Raw genomic sequence first — 21,829 nt, 5'->3', positions numbered from 1 at the left:
TTCCATGGTGACCCTGCGCCATCACCATGACTATTATGCCACAGGTTTTCGTGCAAACAAGGCAAGACAGCCCCTGGTGTCAGAGCTGATAAGCCAGACACCGAGTTGGGGAGTCGGTGAGGCATCTGGGTAGCCCTAAAATCAGCCTTGCATATAGCATATTGACAAAAACATCCCTGAAAGATCTATGGAGACAGTCTGCCATCAAATTGCAAGATGAGATCCTACAACCCTGGGCCTCCAAATCCCTCTCCTCAGACCCCAAGTTCCCTCGCTGCTAGTGAAGCTCCTGGCGTGGCAGGGGATGGAGGCCCTCACCAGCCTGCCACCCGCTCACGGCCGTTCCCTAACTCTTGCTGAGTAAGAGCGAGAACAGATCTATCGAAGCCCCGGTGTGGGGAAGGCAGGAGGCCTGAATGCATAACCTCAAAGCCAAGGACATGGCCACACATGGAGACTTAGTCGGGAGTGCCTTGTACTGAAGAAAGGCAACTTAAATATATTGAAATATCTCTTGGTGACCCTTCCCTCAAATCCAAGCTGCTAACTGCTGAGATTCCCATGCTGAAACCAGGAAATCAGAACGCAGTGCCAAGTTCTAAACCCAGTCTATTCCTTATCCAGGATCAAAAGTAGGTGGGGCCCAGTGAAGGATGGTGAGAAGGGCAGAGAAAAAAACATTAAAGTACACATTTTTAAAGCAATGGAACACATGAAGAGGAATGGCACTACAGGCAGGGAACGTAGCTGCCTTCACAGAACACTGGAATGAGGTTCATTTGCTATAAGTGGGCTTCGACAATGCTGCCCTGTATTTTCCCATCTGCAGGTGTGGGACCCCCATCTCCTATGTCTGGGAGTTCCCTGCAGACAGAGAAGACTGTCAGGGGCACCCCCCGCCCCTTGTAACCTTCTTAGAACATCTGTCCGCACAGAGGACACTTGTGGAAGTGGAAATTTCATGGCCACTCAGGTCGTAACTCCAACTTAAATACTTTTCACTTAAAAATATTTATTAAAATAAAGATTAAACCTGAAAAACATGAGTTACCAGAATACAGCCCTTTGCATAGTACTTCAAGAATCAGGGATGGGGATGAGAGGGGAGGGGAGGGGAAGGAAGAGTAGGAGAGAGTAGGGGAGGGAAGGGGAGGGAAGAGATAAGAAAGTCCTCTCTGCTCTTCCCAGACAACTGGGAGGAGGGAGAAGACTGTTCGCCTCCACCAAAGCTGGCAGCCTATACTGAGAGAGCTGTGGAAGGTTCTCTGGTCTCAGGACTTACTGATCCAGAGAAGTTTCCACCAGAGCAGAGGCCCAAGAGTCACAGACACCATGCCCTGAGAACAGATTTTCTGAAGGGTGTGTAAACTTGAGGAATTTGATCAGAGAACTGGAATTTGGGAACAGTATTCTGAAAGCCTGAAAAGTCAGAAGAGGCAGAAGCCATGCCCAGGAGCCTCTAACTGCCCTTGGGCGCCACGATCTGCTGGACGTAGTTGACAACATTGCTGTGGAGCTGGGGGGCAGTGGCCGCGAAGGTCTCCTTGGCAAGGGTCTGGGCTACCTTGCTGCCAGCCATCATCGCGTGGTACAGCGGAAGAGTGTACTTCTGCTTCCCCTACAAGAGACACACATACCCGCGGCCTGAGCGGCCTGCTCAGTGAGTCGGCACAGCCCCAAACCCAGGGTCGCCCTAACAGCCGGCCTGCTCAGGAGCCAGTTATCAGGGCTAGAACGAGGAGGGCCCCAGACAGGCGAGCTCTTGCTCTGGTACCTTCTTTGGGGCCAAAGATCCCTGCAGGTAGATCTTGGTATCCACTCCAATCCATGCTAGCACAGGGCAGGGGTGTCTACACTTGTCTACACTTTTTTTTTTTTTTTTTAAAGTAGGCTTCTTAGCATGGAGCCCAGCACAGGGCCTAAACTCACGACCGAGATCAAGGCCTGAGCTGACAGCACATTAAAACAGAGGGCCGCGTAAGGCCCAACTGCAGGCAAGCACCGGAAAACCCACAAGTCAAATTTGCACCAGTGTGAGAATGCCATGTCGCAAAGCTCCTCAAGTCCAGAGACTTGGAGAAGACTGAGGAGGGCTCGGAACTCCTCCAGACGGGAACGCAGCTCCCAGCGCCAATAGAGGGGGGCATCTGAGTGCTGCTTTAGGAGCAGCCCTGTCCTGCCCCAGGTTCGGAGGCGCTCCGGCCCTTCCCCAGCAGGACCACTGCTGGCCTCGGAGCCCTCCCGGGTGGTGGGCTTCCCCAGGAAGCAGGCACCTATGGTCTTACCCTCCACTCACCTCTCTTGTCCTTGGGCCCCTCTCCCCAGGTCCAGCCCTCAAGGCCCGCTTTACCCTTCTTCCCAGTGTGGGGTTAGCTCTGACCAGCTTGGGGCCTTCCGGCCTCACCAGGTCATCCGCAAAATGCTTCCAACCCTGGAGGCTTCTCCCTGCCATGGCAATGCCTTCCCTGGCCACACTCAGGAATACGACTGCTGAGTGGGGTCCTCTCCCTTCCCCTCCGCCCACAGGACTATGCCTTACAGGCGGGGTGGCCCACTGTGTGAGCCTGAAGGGGTCGAGGAGCTCGGGGTTCCCTACCTGGCTCTGCAGGAATTCCTTCACCTTCCAGAAATCTTCCTGGTAGTCATTCTTAAGGACGATGTGGCCCCAGCGTAGCCGGAGCTCTGCATTCTGGGAGTTTGAGATCTTTGGGTATGTCTCTCCAAGTTTTTTCACATTCCCTGAAAAAAGAAAATGGGTTTTTAAAGGCTGTGTCATCAGAGCCAAAAGCGCGTGGCTACAGGCCTACAGGCCCTCCCGAAAGCCCCCGCGATGACATCAGGGAGGTTCCCGACCCCCCACTTGACACTTCTCCTGCTCACCTTATGCTCGGGAAGGGAACCACTGCCTGACCCGCAAGTTCACCTTCACGTCTAAGGCTCTTCCACACAACTTGCCTGAATGTGATTACAGACCTCCTGTCGTCATCCCACTTACCTTCCAGGTTATCTCCCTAAAACACGCTGTGACCCCTTTTTCTCCCATCACCGCCCAGCTGCTGAGAACTATCTGGACTCTCACTTTTTCTCTTTCCAGCACCCCTGGAGGAAGGTTATTTCTGGCTGAGCGGCCACACAGCAGTAGTGGTTGAGACCGTCCAGATCCCAAGCCCGCCATCCACTGGCTCTGGGACCTATTTCATCTCCTGTTACCTGCAGGGTCACCGTCACAGCTCCCAGGCATGAGCGGTTAGGAGGACTCAAGACTTCAGAATCATGTGCAGAGCCGGAGGGCACAGTGAGCACTGGGCTGCGGGATTCCCTTCCCCCCACCCGTGTGTGGGACTCCCAGCAGCCGTCGAGGTGCTCCCCGTGACGTGCTTGTGACCACCTGCCAACACCTGGCAGTCGCCTGGGAGTGAGCATTGCAATGGCTTCCTCTGGGTCTCCCTCTCGCCCCGATATCAAGCTCTGTACACACGGAACCTTGATATGCTGCATTCATTTGCCCCACTTTTTCTTACCAGGGGGGAGAGGAGATTTCTGGAGGATCTTATCGAGGAAATAGACCAGCTGGTATGTCTTCCAGGTGGAAATGGCCACAGCTTCAATGGCCTTCATGTCCAGCTCCTTGGTCTCCCACAGCTGGGCCAGCTCTTCAGCGGGCTTCATAAGTGAGTCGCCAGGGGAAAGGTCAGGGAGGTAGGGGGGCCAGCCCGGGACATTCAACCACCGATCAAACTCAAAACCTGTTTGGTGGAAGGAGAGAGGGGGCCATCGGAATTCTCTGGCAGCGTCAAGGTCAACTTGGCTCCAGCAACACCCATACCTCAAGGTCCTGTCTGCCTCTCTTGATCCCAAACTGCTTCTCTGATTTTAACATCCCTTTCCCACATGACTACCTGCTCCAGCCAGGTCCCACTTTCACGGAGGCCCACAGACTGTTAACAGTCAGAGTGGACGGCCCGGCCCCTTTTCCTACTGTGATAGTAGTTCACAGTCCAAATTAACACTGTGCTGCCAGAACCAAGTGGATAAAGGCTTTCCTAGCTTCAGTCAAGTTCATGTTCTCCTTCAGATGAGCAGAACAGCGTGGTGCCAAGGCTCCTGGGCCCTGGGACTGGGCTACCTAGGCTCCTATCCCAGCCTTGCCATTAACTAGCTAGGAGGCCACTGGCACATTACTTCGCCTCCCTGCGCCTCCCTTTTATCTGTAAAATGATAAAAGGCACGGTGAGAGGCCCTGCATTTGTTGGCAGTGGTGAGGATTAAATAAGCAAATACACAGGGTGAGTTTAGCAGGCTGCCTGGTGCGAAGGGAGCACTCAGTAATTATTAACTTTCATCAGCCACGGAGTCTCATGACCTTGAAGTGGGAGCCTCCAAGCAGAGAGTAGGTGCTCCAGGCCTGACCAGCCCCGGCTGTCAGGGGAAGTGACTTTACCAGACGAACTGTGGCCTGACTCAGACTGCCCAGCACGGATCGGGTGTCTCCAGCAGGCAGCCTCGTCCACGACAGGCCACTGTCTACTCTTAGGGAGCAGGGCCTCCCAAGCTGAAATCAGGGCAGCCACGGGGCTTCTCTGGCACTCTGAAGGCCACAGAGGCAACTCCACGCTTGCAAGCTGGGGCGGCTGCTGGTCCTGCGGCCCTGGGTCATAGCTGGGGCGGCTGCAGCTCCCGGGGCAGAGGTGGGGGTTTGGTCGTGTGTGTGTAGGTTTGAGAAAAATGGGGACAGAGAGGAGACACTGAGAGGAGAACAGTGGAGAAAAGGAGGCTGGAAGGAGCTGAGAGAAATCACTCTTGTGGAACAAGGCCTGGGACCCTGAGCGGGTCTGGGCCCCTAGCTGCCACTTAATGGAGGACTCAGATTTCAGGTTTCCGGCCCTGATCTTCGTCTTCCTGGATGGAAATTAGACAGAATTCTCTACTATCTCCTAGTACCCTGTAGGCCAGCTCCTCTGCTCACCTGGAATGGACTCCACTCTCTTTTTCTTCAGCTCGGGGAAGTATTCCAAGTAGAATTCTAGAAAGTCCTCAGCTACGATACTTTGGAATTTGAATTCATTAACATAGGCCTGCAGGGAGGGAGGTATTTTTCAGTCATTCTGGATCCTATGGGGAGAACAGTCCCTCTGTGCCTCGGGTTCTCCTCCAACCCCCTGCCTCTACCCCTGTACTCTGGCCCGGCTGGCTTCTCTGCACCGCCTCCTTCCCCCCTCATCTCTGAGTTGACTATACCTTGAGAAAACTGTCAAACTGATCCTGATCACCCACCAAGTGGGCCAGGTATGAGACAAAGCAGAAGCCTTTCTCGTAGGGAGTCTCGTTATAGGTATCATCCGGGTCGACACCTACAGAGAAAGCAGACACTTGTAACTTGTCACCGTCATTGTTCCTCTCCAGCTCCAGATTCTACAAGTAATTATGGAAGAGATCAGACTTCAGCTTCCTTGGGTTTGGCAAAGGCCAGGAAAGTCTCCAGATCGACCATGGCCTCTCTCAAGCGACTTCAAAGTTGATCTTAAAGGGTCATTAACTATGGACCTAATAAGAGGACAAAGAACCAGCCTTCCAGGGGAACTGGCAAGTTTCCTTATTCCTGGGGTTGCTTTGCTCCAGTGGGTTCCATGGACTCTTAGGACTGAGCACAGGGCTTGGTGCCTCTTCCAGGCCAGTCGGTCACCACCTACACTCAAGCGCCCCTCCCAGAACAACTGGTTGTTTCTACGAATGTTCTAGACCAAAATAAACTAATGACCAGGCTACAAGAAGTTCATTTTCATGGTCATTGGCATCAAGGAACGTAAGTTTAAATCACACAGACAGGTTTTAGATTAGTCATACGTGGAACTAAAGAAAAATGTCAGAAAATAAAAACACGTGACCTTGGACAAGTCAATTGACTTGTTGGGCACTCACTCACGTCTTCTGTAAAATAAGGCTAATGCTCGAGCTACACGACTACAGTTCTCACTTGATAGAAAAATCACGGCAAAGAGTCCTGGAAAACGACAGGGGCCCGTACATGAAACTGGAAGGAACTCCTATCAGACTGGAATGGCTTCGGTTGAGTCTGCCTAGAGGTCAGGGAATGGCTAAAAGGGCTCTGGAGGGCTCCTCCTTCCCAAGGAGAGTACTCAGGGAGTACACTGATTAACTTGAAGCTCAAATAACTTGGGGCTCCAAGCTCAGTGCTGGGAAGTAGGTATTAAGAGAGAGGAGTTTCCCGGACCTGGTTCGATCTTCACGCGGAGCTTGTTGAGTGGGTTCTCCTCGCCAGTGATGTCCATGTGCTGCCGAAGCAGAGCCCGCCCAGTTGCAGCTTCCAAGCAGGTATAAGCAGAGCCTAGGGCAAAAAGAATCCTTAGGCCTCAACTCAAGAACACCACCCCCAAAAATAATTTCCAGACAAAAGAGGGTGTGCTGCCCCCTTGTGGCCACAAGAACCATGACAGATAACTGAAGATTCATATCCTCACCCCCCTGGGGACGCCAGGGCAACCTGGCCACAGAGAACCTGACTCAGCCCCTAGCTTCTGGTTGCTCTGGACTACAAATGACTCACTTTGCTCTGGCTGTCGGTCTCGCCCAGACATGATGAGGGAATCTCACCTTTTCCCATGACTGTTATCTTTCCCTATCTGTATATTTTTATTTTTAGAGATAGTAATTTGATCTATAAAAGCAAACTATTTTTCATTTGATCGTTCCAGCCAGACAAGAGAAACTGTCACCCCAAATTTTTCTAGTGGTCTCTACATCTCATTCTGGCTCTAAAAATGACCGAGGGCATGGTGGAGGGAAGGGGACCAGGTTTTGAACCAGCCACCTCTGCCGCTCATAGGGAGTTCTGCCTCTGGGTGAGGTACTCAATCTCTCTCAGCCTCAACTTCTTCATCTGCACAGTGGGCTGACAACATCTGCTTCGAGGATTCTTAGTGCCTGGGTAAGATATTCACAAACGGTCTCTTGTTCCATATACTCTGGATGAAAGCGTCCACTTGTACCAACTTTCTGGGAGGCAATGGACAATGTGTGCTAAAAAGCCTTTAAAATCTTCCCTAACATTGTCTTAGATATGCATGAACATTTATATGTAAAAATATTTGTCAAAACATTCTCTGATTAGAAAACTGAAACTAACGGGGGCGCCTGAGTGGCTCAGTGGGTTAAGCATCCGACTCCTGATTCCGGATCAGGTCATGATCTCAGGGTCATGAGATGGAGCCCCCGGTTGGGCTCCACGCTGAGCATCGAGCAGGGAGTCTGCTTGAGATTCTCTCTCCCTCTCCCTTAGCCCCTTCCCCTGCTCACACATTCTCTCTCTAAAAAAAAAAGTAAAGAAAAACTAAAGATAACCTAACAACTAGAAACTGAATACGTTAAGAAACATCCATACTATGCAGCTATAGAAGAAAATTTAATGACTTGGGAAAATGTTCATTAACTTCATTAAGTTTTTTTAAAAAAATGCAGCTGGAAGGTTTGAGGATTCACACACATAGGAAAATGTCGGAAAAGACAGACATCGATGATCTCTGAACAGCGAGATTGTGGATAAACCTACTGTGTGTTCTTTCTCAGAGAGATCAAAATAGATTTTCATGTGAGAAATAATAAAAATAATACCTGTTACATTTTTAAAGTCCTGATATATAGCAGGTTTTCAATGACACAATGTTGAGGAAATATTTTAAAAACACACCTGGGCTCCATGTGGGGTTCTGTCCCCACCTGCTAAGTGGCTTGGGCAAATTTCTTGTGCTTTTTGAGTCACGGTGAACTCATACATAAAATGGAAATCCTATCTGTTTCATAGGGCTACTGAGAAATTGTTAAATGAGGTATTTTTAATAAGGTGCCTGTACAAAGCTGGCAGGTAGGTGTTCAAGAGAAGGTAATGATTATAATGATCTTATGATTCATTTGTAAAATTAACTAGCCGTGTGGGTGAATGACCCTGGGCAGCTCTCCCCGAGGGGCTGCCCGGCTGAGCATCGAGTGAGGTTTCAGCTTAGCTGAGGGGTCCTTTCACTGGCGGGCCCCCTATCGGTTCATGCCACCAATACGCAGTTTCTGGGACACCCCCCCCGCCCCGCCACTCACCACCAACGACTCGGTGCCATGTCACTCCGTGAGGATCATCCATTCAGAAGGGACTCGTCTAGAGTCGGTCCTTGCTGGCCTCTCACCAGAGCTTTCTGCACCACTGCCCCATCCTTCATGCCCACCTGTGTCCCACACAGCCTCACAGATGAAAGAATGGGGCGCGGGGTCCCTAGGAGAAGGCCGGCACCGGAGAGCTGGCTTACCAAAGAGGACAGTGGAGATCCTCCTCTGGGCATACATGGTGAAACCTTCATTGAGCCAGAATTCACCCCAGTTGGCATTAGTGACCAGGTTCCCGAACCAACTGTGGGAGATCTCGTGGATGATGACGTCGGCCAAGGAGCGGTCCCCTGCCAGCAGGCAGGGGGTGACAAAGGTCAGACAAGGGTTCTCCATTCCTCCAAATGGAAAGGACGGTGGCATGAAGAGCAGGTCATACCTGCCAAGAGAGCAGGAGGTCACAGACAAGTCTCGGCTCCCCAGGGCAGAGACCCTGCCTCACTTCCTTAGGCAGGGCCCTCAGCCCTGAGAGACACAGCCACTGAAGAGGTGGCACCCAACCCTGGGCCCAGCGCTGAAATGACACTCAGCCTTCCCTATCCTCCAGCCAGGTCGCTGGGACCTCCTTTTCGCCAGGTTTTGCTCTCTCGGAGGCGGCTCTTGGAAAGCTGCTCCCTGTTCTCCTTCCAAGCAGGGTATGGCCGTATCATCAGTTCTGTCACGGTTAGCTCGCTGACGGCTCGCTTGGGGTCGCCAAGATCTAACAGAGCCTTTGATCTGAGGAGGCTAACATGGGAGTGTGTGGCTGCCTCCAGCAATCAGGAAAAGTAAGTCACAAAGGTCCCCTGACAGCGTTTCCCCATCTCCACACTCAGCAGGTAGAAGGCCCATTTTTAACACTTCAAGAACCTTCTCTCAGGGTCCCCTCCTCAGCAACAATGAAGGAGGCCTGGCTTCGCCCTTCCTCCTCTCCTCTACTTCTGGGATTGGGGAACTTGGCTCTAAGAGACAGAGGAGGAGAAGCAACTCCAGAAGGAAGAAGAGGAGGAAACCAGGGACTCAGTTTAGCCAATGACATTGGAGTCAATGTGATACCACACCTTCCCCAAACGTAGGGTCCGAAAAGTTTCTCTCCTGTGGCCAGAAATTCTTCTATCACCCCGTTGTACTCCTCCTTGGCAGCGTCAATCAGGCAGGGCTCGGCCCACACGCGGCTCCTAAAGGCAAGAGCACAGAAAAAGCAGGCTGGTGTTTGGAGACCTATCATGGAGACTCGAGCCCAGAAGCACCTGGAGAAATGTGGCGGTCTCATATTTGAGCCACATGAATGTGACAGCGTGGCCAGAGACAGGAGGTGCAAGGTCAGGTCGCCTGCACGGGTCCGAGGCTGCTCGCCACACCTGATGAATGAGATCCCAGCGCCGTGTCGTGGCGGAGCTGGCTCCCGTGCACAGCAGGCTCTAACTCACAGCACTGTCCTGTTCTGCCTCCAGCAATGAATGTGACCTTGCAAAAGTCACTGACCTGGGCCTCAGTGTGCCCATCTGTAAAGCGGGTGGGGAAGATGAAAGAAAACAGCATGTAAGATAGCAAAGGGGACGGGGTCCAGGTGAGGAGGAGGGAAGGCTTCCTCTCTGCCCCTGTGGAAGCTCAGGAACTGTTCTAGCAGGAGAAGGAGCAGAAGCAGGGGCCTCGGAGTGGAAACTGTACACGCAGGGGAGGAACCACCAAGAGTCTGGACTACTGGCGTGCTCACCGTCAGATCGGGGCTGGGGGCAGGGAGGCAAGGGAGGGTACAGAGCCCTCGACACTCCAGTCACAAAGGGCCCAATACGCCATGTGACACAGCTGGCCCTTCAGAGCCATGACAGTATTTTATTTAAGATTTTTATTTATTTATTTGACAGAGAGAGACACAGCAAAAGAGGGAACACACGCAGGGGGCGTGGGAGAGGGAGAAGCAGGCTTCCTGCCCACAGGGAGCCTTGATGCGGGGCTCGATCCCAGGACCCTGGGACCACAACCGGAGTCAAAGGCAGACGTCTAATGACTGAGCCACCCAGGCCCCCCATGTCAGCATTTTAAACCAATAAGTGGTGGGAGCCTGGGTGGCTCAGTGGGTTAAGCATCTGCCTTCAGCTCAGGTCATGATTCCAGTGTCCTGGGATCGAGTCTCACATTGGACTCCTTGCTCAGCGGGGAGTCTGCTTCTCCCTCTCCCTCTCCCCCTCCCCCCTGCTTGTGCTCTCTCTCTCTCTGTAATAAATAAATAAGTAAACCACTAAGCGGTATTATCAGAGTGAGTCCTGAGAGATTAAATTACAAAAGCGAGTGCATATCCCCAAGAAGAGTACGGAGGAGAGAAGAATGGGCCCAAAACAGAGTCCTGGACAGCACCAGCACACGGGGGCTGCTGGGCAGAGCAAAGCCCACAGAGGAGACCAGAGAGGATGAGCCGAGGTCCTAGAACCAGGACAGAATCGTGTCATGGAAGCCAGAGGAGGGTCGAGAGGCAGAAGGAAAGTGCAGAACACCAAGACAAGGACGGAGGAGAGGGCAACATGCTACACATGTTGAGGCCAGTGGCCTCTCTCACTGCAGGAGGTTCTGTGGCACAACGGGGAAGGTGCTGGATTCCCACAGGTCCAAGCAGTACATGGAGGGTGCGCAGGAGAAATGCTACTCTTGTAAGAAACTCGGCTAAGTAGGGAAGCAGAAGATCCTGTGCTAGGAGGGAGCGTGGAGTCAATGAGCATGTTTTCTGCTTTGTTTTTTTTTAAAGATTTTTATTTATTTCTTTGACAGAGATTACAAGTCAGCAGAGAGGCAGGCAGAAAGAGAGAGAGGAGGAATCAGGCTCCCCGCTGAGCAGAGAGTCCAATGCGGGGCTCGATCCCAGGACGCTGGGCCTCTGACTGAGCCAGGGCATAGGCTTTAACCCACTGAGCCACCCAGGCGCCCCTTCTGCTTTGTTTTTGAACTACGAGAGACAGGAACATGGTTAGGGTTGGAAGGAAAGAGCCAACGGGGGAGATGGCTGCACATCTGAAGAATGAGGGGTAAACAACGAGACAAAGCTCCACCAGATTTGGGGAGGGACCGAACCAATGATGGCTCAAAGGCAGAGATGTGGTTCCAACAGAAGCGCGGACACCCCTCTCTGGAGTTCAGAGGGAGAAAGGGAAGGACGACAGCCGATGAAGGTGACTTTCTACATGGAAAACAGGAAGCTGACATAAGTATCTGACGAATTAAATATTCTCAATAAAGTAGGAGACAAGATCATCTGCTTGGAGGAAGGGTCTGGTGTCCGAATAGGAAATTTGAAGGCAAAAGTCTTCCTTTAAAAAGAGGGAGCCAGGAAGATCAATGAAACGACTAGTGACCAATACTGAAGGCGACCAATACTGAAGGCCTATCTGTAGTTGAAGACAACATTTGTTCTATTTTTTTTGAAAACCACATGAATGTCTATTTCAACTTTTTTGTTTTGTTTTGTTTTGTTTTTTAAAGATTTTACTTATTTATTTGTCAGAGAGAGAGCGAGCGAGAGTGAGCACAGGCAGACAGAGAGGCAGGCAGAGTCAGAGGGAGAAGCAGACTCCCTGCGGAGCAAGGAGCCCGATGTGGGACTCGATCCCAGGACGCTGGGATCATGACCTGAGCCGAAGGCAGCTGCTCAACCAACTGAGCCACCCAGGCGTCCCTATTTCAACTTTTTTTTTAAGATTTTATTTATTTGAGAGAGAGAGCATGAGAGGGGTGAAGGGCAGAGGAAGAAGCAGGCTCGCCGATAAGCAGGGAGCCCAAAGCAGGGCTCTATCCCAGGACCCTGGGATCATGACCTGAGCCCAAGGCAGAGGCTTAACCCACTGAGCCACCCAGGCGCCCCAAGCTACTTTAGCTTGCTACAACTAGAAGGCAAAGCCTAGGCTAGATGGATGGCATCCAAGATACTTCCTCTAGCACAGAGATTTCTCTCAAAAGAAACTGGGATATTCTCAGGCAAGCTGGTATTTTATCACCAGCAGTCTAGCATGGTAAGGACTGGATATGCAATGGAAAAGCCTGGGTTGGCGTTTCAGTTCTGCCAGCGACGTGACTTTGTACAAGCAATGCGACCAGAAGCCTCAGTTTGCTTATCTGCGACACGGAGACAACAGTAACCCCCTCAGTGAGGTTATGTGAGGGTTAGAAGAGATTATACATAAATCAGGACTAGAACATGCCCACTAGCTCTTGTGCCCGGGATTTTCCTCCTGTGTTAACAGGGACTGGGATTGGTGGCCAAGTTTGCCAGAAGAGCCTCTCATCTAACACAGCTTCACAAGACCCTAAGATATTCCCTGTGAGGCGAGGACTGTCTACCTGGGAGGGGGAAGAAGACATCATCACCAGTTAAATGGATTCTATCGCATGGACTAGTATACCGTATTGTCTTTTTATTACAGAAGGCTCAGAAAAAATCAGTATTTTCTGGTGCATTTAGAATATTTTTTTCTTTCATTTCTCATTAATAGGTCACACTCTTGGGCGTCTGGGTGGCTCAATTGGTTGAGCATCTGCCTTCAGCTCAGGTCATGATCCTGGGGTCCTGGGATTGAGTCCCACATCAGACTCCCTGCTTCTCCCTCTGCCCCTCCCCCTGCTCCTGATCTCTCTCTCTCTCAAATAAATAAAAAATAAATAAAATAAATAGTTCATTCTCTTACTAACAGAACCTTAGCAAGAGTAAGTACTCTAAAATCACTTTCCTTTACTTATCTATTTTCCGTCAACGGCAACAATGACGCTCCTCTGCTTCCCTACTCCCCTCTCTATCAGAAAGACTGACTTTCGGGGCACCTGGGTGGCTCAGAGGGTTAAAGCCTCTGCCTTTGGCTCAGGTCATGATCCCAGGGTCCTGGGATCGAGCCCCGCATCGGGCTCTCTGCTCGGCGGGAAGCCTGCTTCCTCCTCTCTCTCTCTGCCTGCCTCTCTGCCTGCTTGTGATCTCTATCTGTCAAATAAATAAATAAATAAATCTTTAAAAAAAAAAAAAAAAAGAAAGAAAGAAAGACTGACTTTCATGACGGAGAGGTCTTTCAGGACAGGTACCATTCTGAGTGTGTGAGCTGGAGGCAGATGCCAGTGGCATCCCATCTCTCATTCTCGATGAAGCCCAGGAATGAAGATTCATGATCTGAGCAGGGCTACGGAGCCCAGCTATGAGGTCTGATACCCGTAACCAATGCGGTCAAGGTCAGCACCGCCTCCAGGACTGGAGAGCAGGGTGGCAGCAACAGAGCCGGGCAAAGTGCCACAGCTTTACTGCCCAGCCTTTGGGCATTTTACCACAGGATTACACCGTACGGGCAGATGATAAGAGAGCCGGAGAAACTGATACTCCCGGTCAAGTTTCTGTTTGCAGGAAACCTTACAAAATCCTTATTCATCTCCATTAAACTCATCTAACTTCGTGGAGGTATCTCTGCCACCATGGGTTCAGGTGTATGTATCTGCGGAGGAGAAGGAACTCCCACTTTCCTCTCCAGAGGCCAACAACGAGATCAGAGTGTACATTTCCGGGAACTACGTGCTAGAGAAAATGGGGAGATTTGGTACAAAGATTAAAAAGCAAATATAATTGCTAGAGGGGAATTCAGAACTAAAAGATCCTAACAAAGATGAGTCTTCTAGAACTGCTGCCTCGGTGCCAACCACAGGCTACGAGGTGGCCCAGGACAGGAGCTCCTGCCTCTAGTAGGACTGACAACCTCATTCCAGACAGCAGGACGAGAAGCGGAGCAGGGCAGAGCGGGGACAGCCCATCCTCCCTCTGCACTCATGCCACACGCTACTGGGCTGCGAACAGGCTGTCCATTCAGAGCAGTTGCGAGAGTGTCCCAAGAACCATCCCAGCTGGGCCAGTGGTCAGTCAGTCTGACCTTGTCTGTGGGGGTCTTTGTCTCCTACCTGGGTCCAACTTCCGCCGACACCAGATCTCCGATGGCCAAAGCTATCAGATAGGAGGGAATGGGATGACACATCTCAAAGAAGAACTTATTTGGGCCTTTCTTCTCCCAAGTGTTAGCACTCATCACAGCTGTGAAGCCATCTGGAACCTGACAACAGAGGAAGCTTAGGAGATTTTATTGGAGAGAGTGTCCTTTTGATTCGCTGGAAGAACAGCATGGCTGGCAACCTGCATGGTGCCAGCCACCACCAGGAGCCTGTCTTGGAGAACACAAAGGTTTCCAGAGACTGAACTTGTGCTAGGCTGATGGGATTTGGCAAAGATAAAATATTTGTAGATGATGGAATTTTGCAGACGTACCACTGGATGGATGTTAACAACTGAGCAGTTGAAATGTGACGAGATAGATCTAAAATTTTCAATCCCAAGGGCAGGTTCGCTTAACTTTAATCCTCTTACCTCAACAAGAGCTGAATATGTGCATTTCACTGCAGGAGTGTCGAAGCAAGGGAAGAAGGCCCTGTTCAGCACAGCCTGACCCTGGGTGTAGACAAAAGGCTTCTTCTTTCCTGCGGTCTGCTCGGGAGACAACCAGCAAACCTAAGAGAACAGAACATTTCAAAATTGACACCCTCTATGTGAGCTCAGTCCAGCCAGAGAAAAGGAGCTGGCTAGCAGGGGAGAACGTTAGGTAATCTTTACAATCCTGCCAGCAGTTTGGTCCTGACTAGGAACTTCTCTCCTACTGTGTATTTAATCCACCCTGGAACCCACGCCAAGGTATTGACATCCACCTCCCATAGTAGAAACACCACAAAGGCTTTATTTCTCACTGTATCCCACTGGGTATCTTAAGAATTCCAGACACGGCCTCTGACCCTGGCATCCTGTCTTCCTCCCCTGAGTCCTTCACGGTATAGTAGTTTCTCATTAAAAATCAAACAAAAACCAATTGAGCAGCAGTTCTATTTCAACTTGAGATAAGAGCCACAGAAAAGCAGAAGGAAAGTCGGAGGAGTCTCCATTCTGAACAATGTTCTCCATTCCTGAAACTTACCCTTTCAGAATAAATGTATTTTTCTATCATAGACATTGGCTATGTTATTTAAATTTCTTTTGAAGATTTTATTCTTCAGCAATCTCTACTCCCAACATGGGGCTCAAACTTACAACCCCAAGATCAAGAGTTGCATGCTCTACCGACTGCGCCAGCCGGGCCCCCCAAACAATACATACTTCCTACATCGCTCTAACTTGAGGGAGCAGAGGCTATGTCAGCACCAAATGCCACTTAGAATTTAGAAACGGATTCCATAATTCTGGCAAGGTTTTAAAGGGGAAGAAAACTTTCTGGTTTAAAGGTGAGTAAGACTGAGATGGTCAAAAAGGAAAGGAGAAGACATTCTCAAGGAGGTAGACAGCAACATGAAGAAGGGAAGAATGGGCCATCCTTGGGAACTGGAGGTATGTCAGATACAGAGGTGGGAGGCATGCCTTGGCAGGCGGACTGAAAGGCTTTGAACATGGGTATTGGAGACCTACTTTAAAGAGGCATAAGGACACCACGTGGAGATGTTGGGTTTTTCTTTGCTTGAGTTTCTTGTGTGTGTGTGTGTGAAAATTTAATGAGCCTCCTTCCAAAGGGTATAGTACAAATGGAAAGGAGAAGAACGGAATACCACAGTGGAAAAACCAGCACTACTTCGGCCAGATGAGTGAGGTCATGATGAAACAGTCACAAATCATGGTGATACCATGTACTCGGAAGGCAATGTGAAGACAGCACTTTACCTTTGTGACATTCCACTAAATTTTGCAGTGAACCTAAAGCTGCTGTAAAAAATAAACTTCTTAAAATTTTTTAACAACTCTAGTCTGATCATGGGGAAAAAAAAATTCCAATAGAGAGGCATCCTATACAATACTCCTCAAAACTGCCAAGGTCATCAAAAACAAGGAAAGTCTGAGAAATTGTCATAGCCAAGGGGAGCCTTAGGATATATGAAAGCTAAATACACTGTAGTATTCTGGATGGGATCCTGGAACAGAAAATGATACTAAGTAAAGCCTAGGAAAAAACTGAAAACAAACAAACAAAAAACTAAACTTCAGGGGCGCCTGGGTGGCTCAGTTGGCTCAGGTCATGATCCCGAGGTCTTGGGATCAAGTCCCAGATCAGGCTTCCTGCTCAGTGGAGAGACTGCTTCTCCCTCTGAAGCTACTTTCTCTCTCTGTCAAATATAAAAAATCCTTAAAACAAACAAACAAACAAAAAACCCAACTATGAACTTTAGTTAATAATACTGTATCAGTACTGGTTCATTAATTTTAACAGATTGTATCATACTTACAAAATGCTAATAGAGCAATCTGTGTATGGAAGGGTATAGGAAAACTCCATTACTATCAGCTCACTTTTTTTGTTAATCTAAATTGTTTTTAATTTAGATTAAATTTGCAGGGGGAGGGGCAGATGGAGAGGATGAGAAAGAATCTCAAGCAGGCTCCACATCCAGCACGGAGCCCACTGCGGGCGCAGGGCTCAATCTCACAACTCTGAGATCATGACCTAAGCTGAAATCAAGAGTCAGCCACTTAGCCGACTAAACCACTCAGCACCCCTAAACTGCCTTTAATCATATTATTGAAAAAAATTTAACGAGTTAACAGTAAGACTAACACACATATTCACTAGGTACTAGGCACTATATTAGGCACTTCTATAAAGACAACTGATTTAACTTTTGTCAAGTTCATAAGTACTGGTCATTCCCTCTAGCGTACCATAATTCTTTATTCTTCATCTTCGAGGTTTTTGGGGGGTTTTGTTTATAATGACATAGAGGACATATAATGACATGAAGGAGCCTGGTAATACAAGTATTTCCACTATGTAAGAAAGAGTCTCAACTTAGGGTGGGGCTGTAATGTACAGTGAGTGATTAAGGTGAGTGTCCTCCCTCGGGATGGTGGCAATGAGAAGGAGGAATAAATGCGGGTTTCTTTAACGTAGATCTTCACAGTGCAAAGTGCGGGTGTCTGCTCTTACATCTCTAATGAAAGCTATTTAGTACAATCTGAGGTGCCATTTTCAGTAAGCGATTTCAGAGACTGCTTGACGTTTCCAGTTCCCCTGTTCAGTTGCTAGTTCCTGCCCCAAACCAGAAGCTAGCACATAACAGGGCAACCAAACGCATTTACCAATGCTATGTTATCCCCAGAGGGCACTGGGTTTTTCCTTTGCCTTAGAGGTCAATTTACATTGCTTTGGACTTTTCATTTTTTAAACAAGTTCTATCATGGGTTCCTTTATTCCCTGAATAAAGACGGAAACAGAACAGTCCTTTTGGCCAGCTCTAAGAGTGAAAGGAACTGCTAGCTAGATAAGTAAACTTTGATTGTAGGCAAGCAGCCTACCCCTGGAACTTGTAACTCACTCTGCCTGAGACATGACTTGCAACCACGGCCTCAGGACTCTTTATGAAGGAGCTCCAAACTCTTACAACTGTAGGCCACATAACCACCCATCCTTTTAGTTCCAGTATTTGTCCCACACCCCCAAAATTTAATATTTAAGAGTCTATCAATATTTAAGAATCAACCAAGAATAAGAACAGGACCAACTTACTACAAAGCCTAGAACACTCTAATTTCAGTTCTCATTTTTACTCAAATTCTTCCACTACACCGATCTAGGACTTCTCATAAGAAAACAAAATAACTCTCTGGGGTTCAGAGTTACTTCAGCCTGTGGCACCGCAAGAGCACGCGGACAAAGGGCTGAGTCGGCACTCAGAGCTAATTAACTGGCTTTGTCCCCGGCTGCTAGAAAGGAAAAACGAAGTAACTCATTATCAGGGACCTAGGCCCCAAAGCCCGGTGACACGTTAAATTCGATTTATAAAGAGTCGGTGATCCAGAAAGCCGCACAGGATAGGATTTCCTCTGCATGCAGAACCGGCAGCCAGACAGGGCGGTGTGTGAGAAGGAAGCAGAACCGTTGGGGAGGCAGGAAGGGCGGAAAAGACGGAGGTGCACAGCTCGGAGGCTGGCCCGAAGCCAGAAGACGGAGATCTGGGCAGCCCGGGAGGAAGAGAGGGCGCGGAGGGTGGGAGGGCGTGCACCGGAGAGCTCCGGGACCCCTCCCGGCAACGGCGGAAGCATCTTCTCTCTCTTTGAGGGTGGGCATGAGTGCGGGTCGGGAGACCAGCAACGAGGGGGAAGGGCGGGCAGGAAGGGGCCGAGTGAGGCCGCGGCGGGGCAGGGACCCGGGGTCGAACTCACCCCGGGTCCCTCCCCGACGCGGTAGGTGAGCAGAACCTGGAAGCGCTCGCCGGCCAGGCAGGGCTGCGGGAGGGCCACGCACAGGGCCTGGCCGTAGTGCGAGAAGGGCTGCGTGTGGAAGGGCACGGGCTCCGCGGGCGGCTCCTTCGAGCCGGGCCGCAGTCGCCGCAGCGCCGCCGCCGTCACCTCGAGGCACGGGTGCGAGTCGAGCCGCAGCTCGGTGGCGCCCTCGGGCACCAGGCAGCGCAGCTCCAGGACCGCGGTGCCGCTCAAGCCCCGGCTCCCGGGGCCCGGCCCCGGAGGCCCAAACTCGGCCCGCAGGTCCAGGTGCAAGTGCAGCATCTGGAAAGCCCGGAAATTGGAGGCCGAGGCCACGTCCACCGCCTGCGCCGAGTGCAGCGGCCGCGGGGGCGCGCAGCCGTCGCTCGGAGGCCCGTCGCTCCCCATGATCCCGCAGCGCCGCCGTTGAACGACTGTGCTGGGAGCCCACCAGCTCGCGGACTGCCGCCGGGAAGCCACGCCCCGAGCGCGCCGGGCCGCCGCAGGCCAGGCCTCGCCCCTCCCCGCCCCGCCGGCCACGCCCCCAGAGAGGCCCGAGCTGGGTCGCGCCCCTCTCCAAAAACCTGAGACCTGACCACACCTCTCCATTGCTCTCCAGATCACCCAATTTCCAGCTTTATACGAAGTACCTCAGGACCTTGGACAAAAAGGTATTTTGTGGGATATTTTGGTCCACATTTGTCCCTACTCATCCTACTGCGATGCTTCAGTACTCCTTGTGGCGCACCTTTCTCTGCTGACGTTGCGTTCCCTAATCTTGCAGGAAGGTAGCAGGATGTACATTGACCCCTGAATTGGAAGTGTCTGAGTTCGGGATCTCACATTCTGCGCTTAACCAATCAGTAGGACTGTGTGTGTCCTTGGGCATATCACCTCCAACAAAGATGGATCTCTCCAAACCCCTTTCTGCACCTGTAAGGTAGGAGTAATATCTCACGAGTTAATGGTGATAACACAATTGGGTAATTTGTCTAAACACACTTGGTAAACACAGAGTTCCACACCAGATCAAGGTTCATCCATTCCCAGGGGCTCAGAACACACTTATCTTTCCGTTCTTCTGCCAAGGAATAGTCAGCCCAGTGAAGAGTAACGCTAGGCTGTCTGGTGCGTGCGTTTTGTTTACCACAAAGCCTATGGAGCTAGGGGCACCTCTACCTTATACTTTCTTTTCTGTATGAATAGGTTTGCAATAGCCCTTCCGTCAATAAGGAGCCAGTCAATGATACTTTCACTGATCAGGTGGGAAATGAGATTTTTAAAAAGATAACGTAGGGAGTCTTTCACAAAAGATAATAGTATTCTATCATGTGTCACCTACTTTTATAGTGTTAAAATTTTATGAAATGCTTATGGTAGTTTTTCTTAAGATTTTATTTATTCATTTGAGATAGATACAAAGAAAGAGCATGAGCAGGGGGAAAGGCAGAAGCAGACACCCTATCCTCACTGGAGGCTGGATCCCAGGACCGAAGATCATGACCCCAGCAGAAGGCAGTCGCTTAACCATCTGAGCCAACCAGGCACCCTGCTATGGTAATTTTAAAAAATTCTGTAAAGGATCAATGTTTTAACTTGTTAGTGAAATCCAAAAACTGGAAAAGCACTTTTCTGTGGCATTGAACACAGAAAAGGTAACAGTTAGACATTCAATACATCTGCCTCTAAATTATTCACTCTCTGAAGCAATGCATTTTTATTGGGCATCTACTATACACCAGCCATTAGGCTGGGTGCGGGGGATACGATTTTAACAAATCTGTCATAGTACTTGTCCTGGTGGTATTCGCAGTCCAGTTTATATTTTAACTTACAGCAAAACAAAACAGGTCAGGACAATTCCAGGTGCTGTGCTACTCTCTGGGAGGAACAGTATGCTATGGGAACACAAGAACACAAGTATGCTATGGGAACACAGTTAAATATTGCTGGAGTGAGAAGATCTATTGACTATGGGAGAAAACATTCATGAAGCTAGGTTTCTCCTGTTAGCCTTAACTGCTTCCTGGGAATATTCCCGTCGTTCCCATTTCTGCTTCCCCGCATGCCTGCCAGTGTCTGCTTTACCTCTAGATGGTACTTGTAACAACTCACAGCAGATACAGGTAGGCCTTCTACTCTGTAGAAGGACACTGCAGACACAACCCACCTCTCTCCCAAACTGCTTCCACTGTCTATTTATTTATTTTTTAATGTTTAGAATGCAACATCGCTTGCATATTTCAAAATAATAGCTTAAAAACTTCTAAAATTGATGAAAAATGTGGTTTTATAGGTTTAAAGGTCACAACAAGCCCCAAATAAAAAAAATCTATGTATAGATGTATTTTTAGTAAAGTTGAGTAATTCCAAGGCATAAAGGAGATCTCAAGATCTGTTAAGATCTGTTAAGGCTGTTAAGAACAGCCAAAGAGGGGTGCCTGGGTGGCTCAGTGGGCTAAAGCCTCTGCCTTCAGCTCAGGTCATGATCCCAGGGTCCTGGGATCGAGCCCCACATCGGGCTCTCTGCTCAGCAGGGAGCCTGCTTCCTCCTGCCTCTCTGCCTACTTGTGATCTCTGTCTGTCAAATAAATAAATAAAATCTTTAAAAAAAAAAAAAAGAACAGCCAAAGAAAAAAGACCGATTACTTATAAAAAAAAAAATGATGATTAGAAATTAGACAAATAGCAGGGCTTTCATTAGTAACAATGGAAGCCAGAGCTATTATCTCCAAAATACTGAGAAAAAAACAACTGTCAACTGAGAATTGTTGACTAAATTACTCGGAAGAAAGAAAATGATCATACAAGGAAGGAATGAGATACAGAATCACGGGCAAAAAATGTGGGTGATCTTAAACAAACACTATGTAAAACAATAATATATTAATAACGTTTGCATGAGAGAATCAAAACTAAACAAGAATATTAGCAGAAAAGAACATAAGAACAGAAGCGGTGGTTGGAGTTAAACATTCGAAGCCACTTGTATTATTGGGAAAACAGTAGTTTTTTTTTTTAAAAACATTTTTTTAAATTTATTTGACAGAGATAGTGAGAGACAGAGAAAGAGTACAAGCAGGGGGAGCAGCAGGCAGGGAGAGAGAGAAGCGGGGTCCCTAGTGAGCAGGGAGCCCTATGTTGGGCTCGATCCTAGAATCCCGTGATCATGACCTGAGCCAAAGGCAGACGCTTAACCAACTGAGCCACCCAGGCACCTGAAGAGTAGATTTTTTAAAAATATTTTATTTATTTATTTGACACATGAAAGAGAGAGCACGCACCCAAGCCGGGCAAAAGGGAGAAACAGGCTCCCTGCTGAGCAGGGCACTGGGATCATGACCTGAGCTGAAAGCAGATGCTTAACTGACTGAGCCACCCAGGTGCCCCAGGAGGAGAGTAGGTTTAAGGATAAATATGGTATTTTCTTAAGTACGTGTA

The 21,829-nt window shown here is 49.5% G+C and overlaps 1 protein-coding gene across 1 annotated transcript; it reads right to left on the bottom strand.

Annotated features, from left to right (window-relative positions):
- Positions 1-992: 992 nt before the first annotated feature.
- RNPEP (arginyl aminopeptidase) lies at positions 993-18,881 on the bottom strand. Its single transcript, XM_032318352.1, has 11 exons — positions 18,350-18,881; positions 14,525-14,665; positions 14,065-14,213; positions 9,210-9,326; positions 8,313-8,548; positions 6,233-6,346; positions 5,239-5,351; positions 4,967-5,075; positions 3,522-3,746; positions 2,597-2,739; positions 993-1,618 (listed from the first exon to the last, which is right to left on the bottom strand). The coding sequence occupies exons 1-11, from the start codon at positions 18,794-18,796 to the stop codon at positions 1,460-1,462; spliced, it is 1,953 nt and encodes a 650-aa protein (XP_032174243.1). The 5' UTR covers positions 18,797-18,881; the 3' UTR covers positions 993-1,459.
- Between the last annotated feature and the right edge of the window lie 2,948 nt (positions 18,882-21,829).

Source organism: Mustela erminea, chromosome 17 (assembly GCF_009829155.1).
Source record: "Mustela erminea isolate mMusErm1 chromosome 17, mMusErm1.Pri, whole genome shotgun sequence".
NCBI lineage: Eukaryota > Metazoa > Chordata > Mammalia > Carnivora > Mustelidae > Mustela > Mustela erminea.
Note: the sequence above shows the minus strand (reverse complement) of the source record. Positions and strands in the feature narration are given on the sequence as shown.

Coding starts and splice junctions, on each gene's coding strand:
- RNPEP (XM_032318352.1), bottom strand. CDS start 18,796: ATGGGGAGCGACGGGCCTCCGAGCGACGGCTGCGCGCCCCCGCGGCCG. Junction 14,214..14,524: donor CATATTCAGCTCTTGTTGAG/GTAAGAGGATTA, acceptor CTCTGTTGTCAG/GTTCCAGATGGCTTCACAGC. Junction 5,352..6,232: donor CCGCGTGAAGATCGAACCAG/GTCCGGGAAACT, acceptor CTTTCTCTGTAG/GTGTCGACCCGGATGATACC.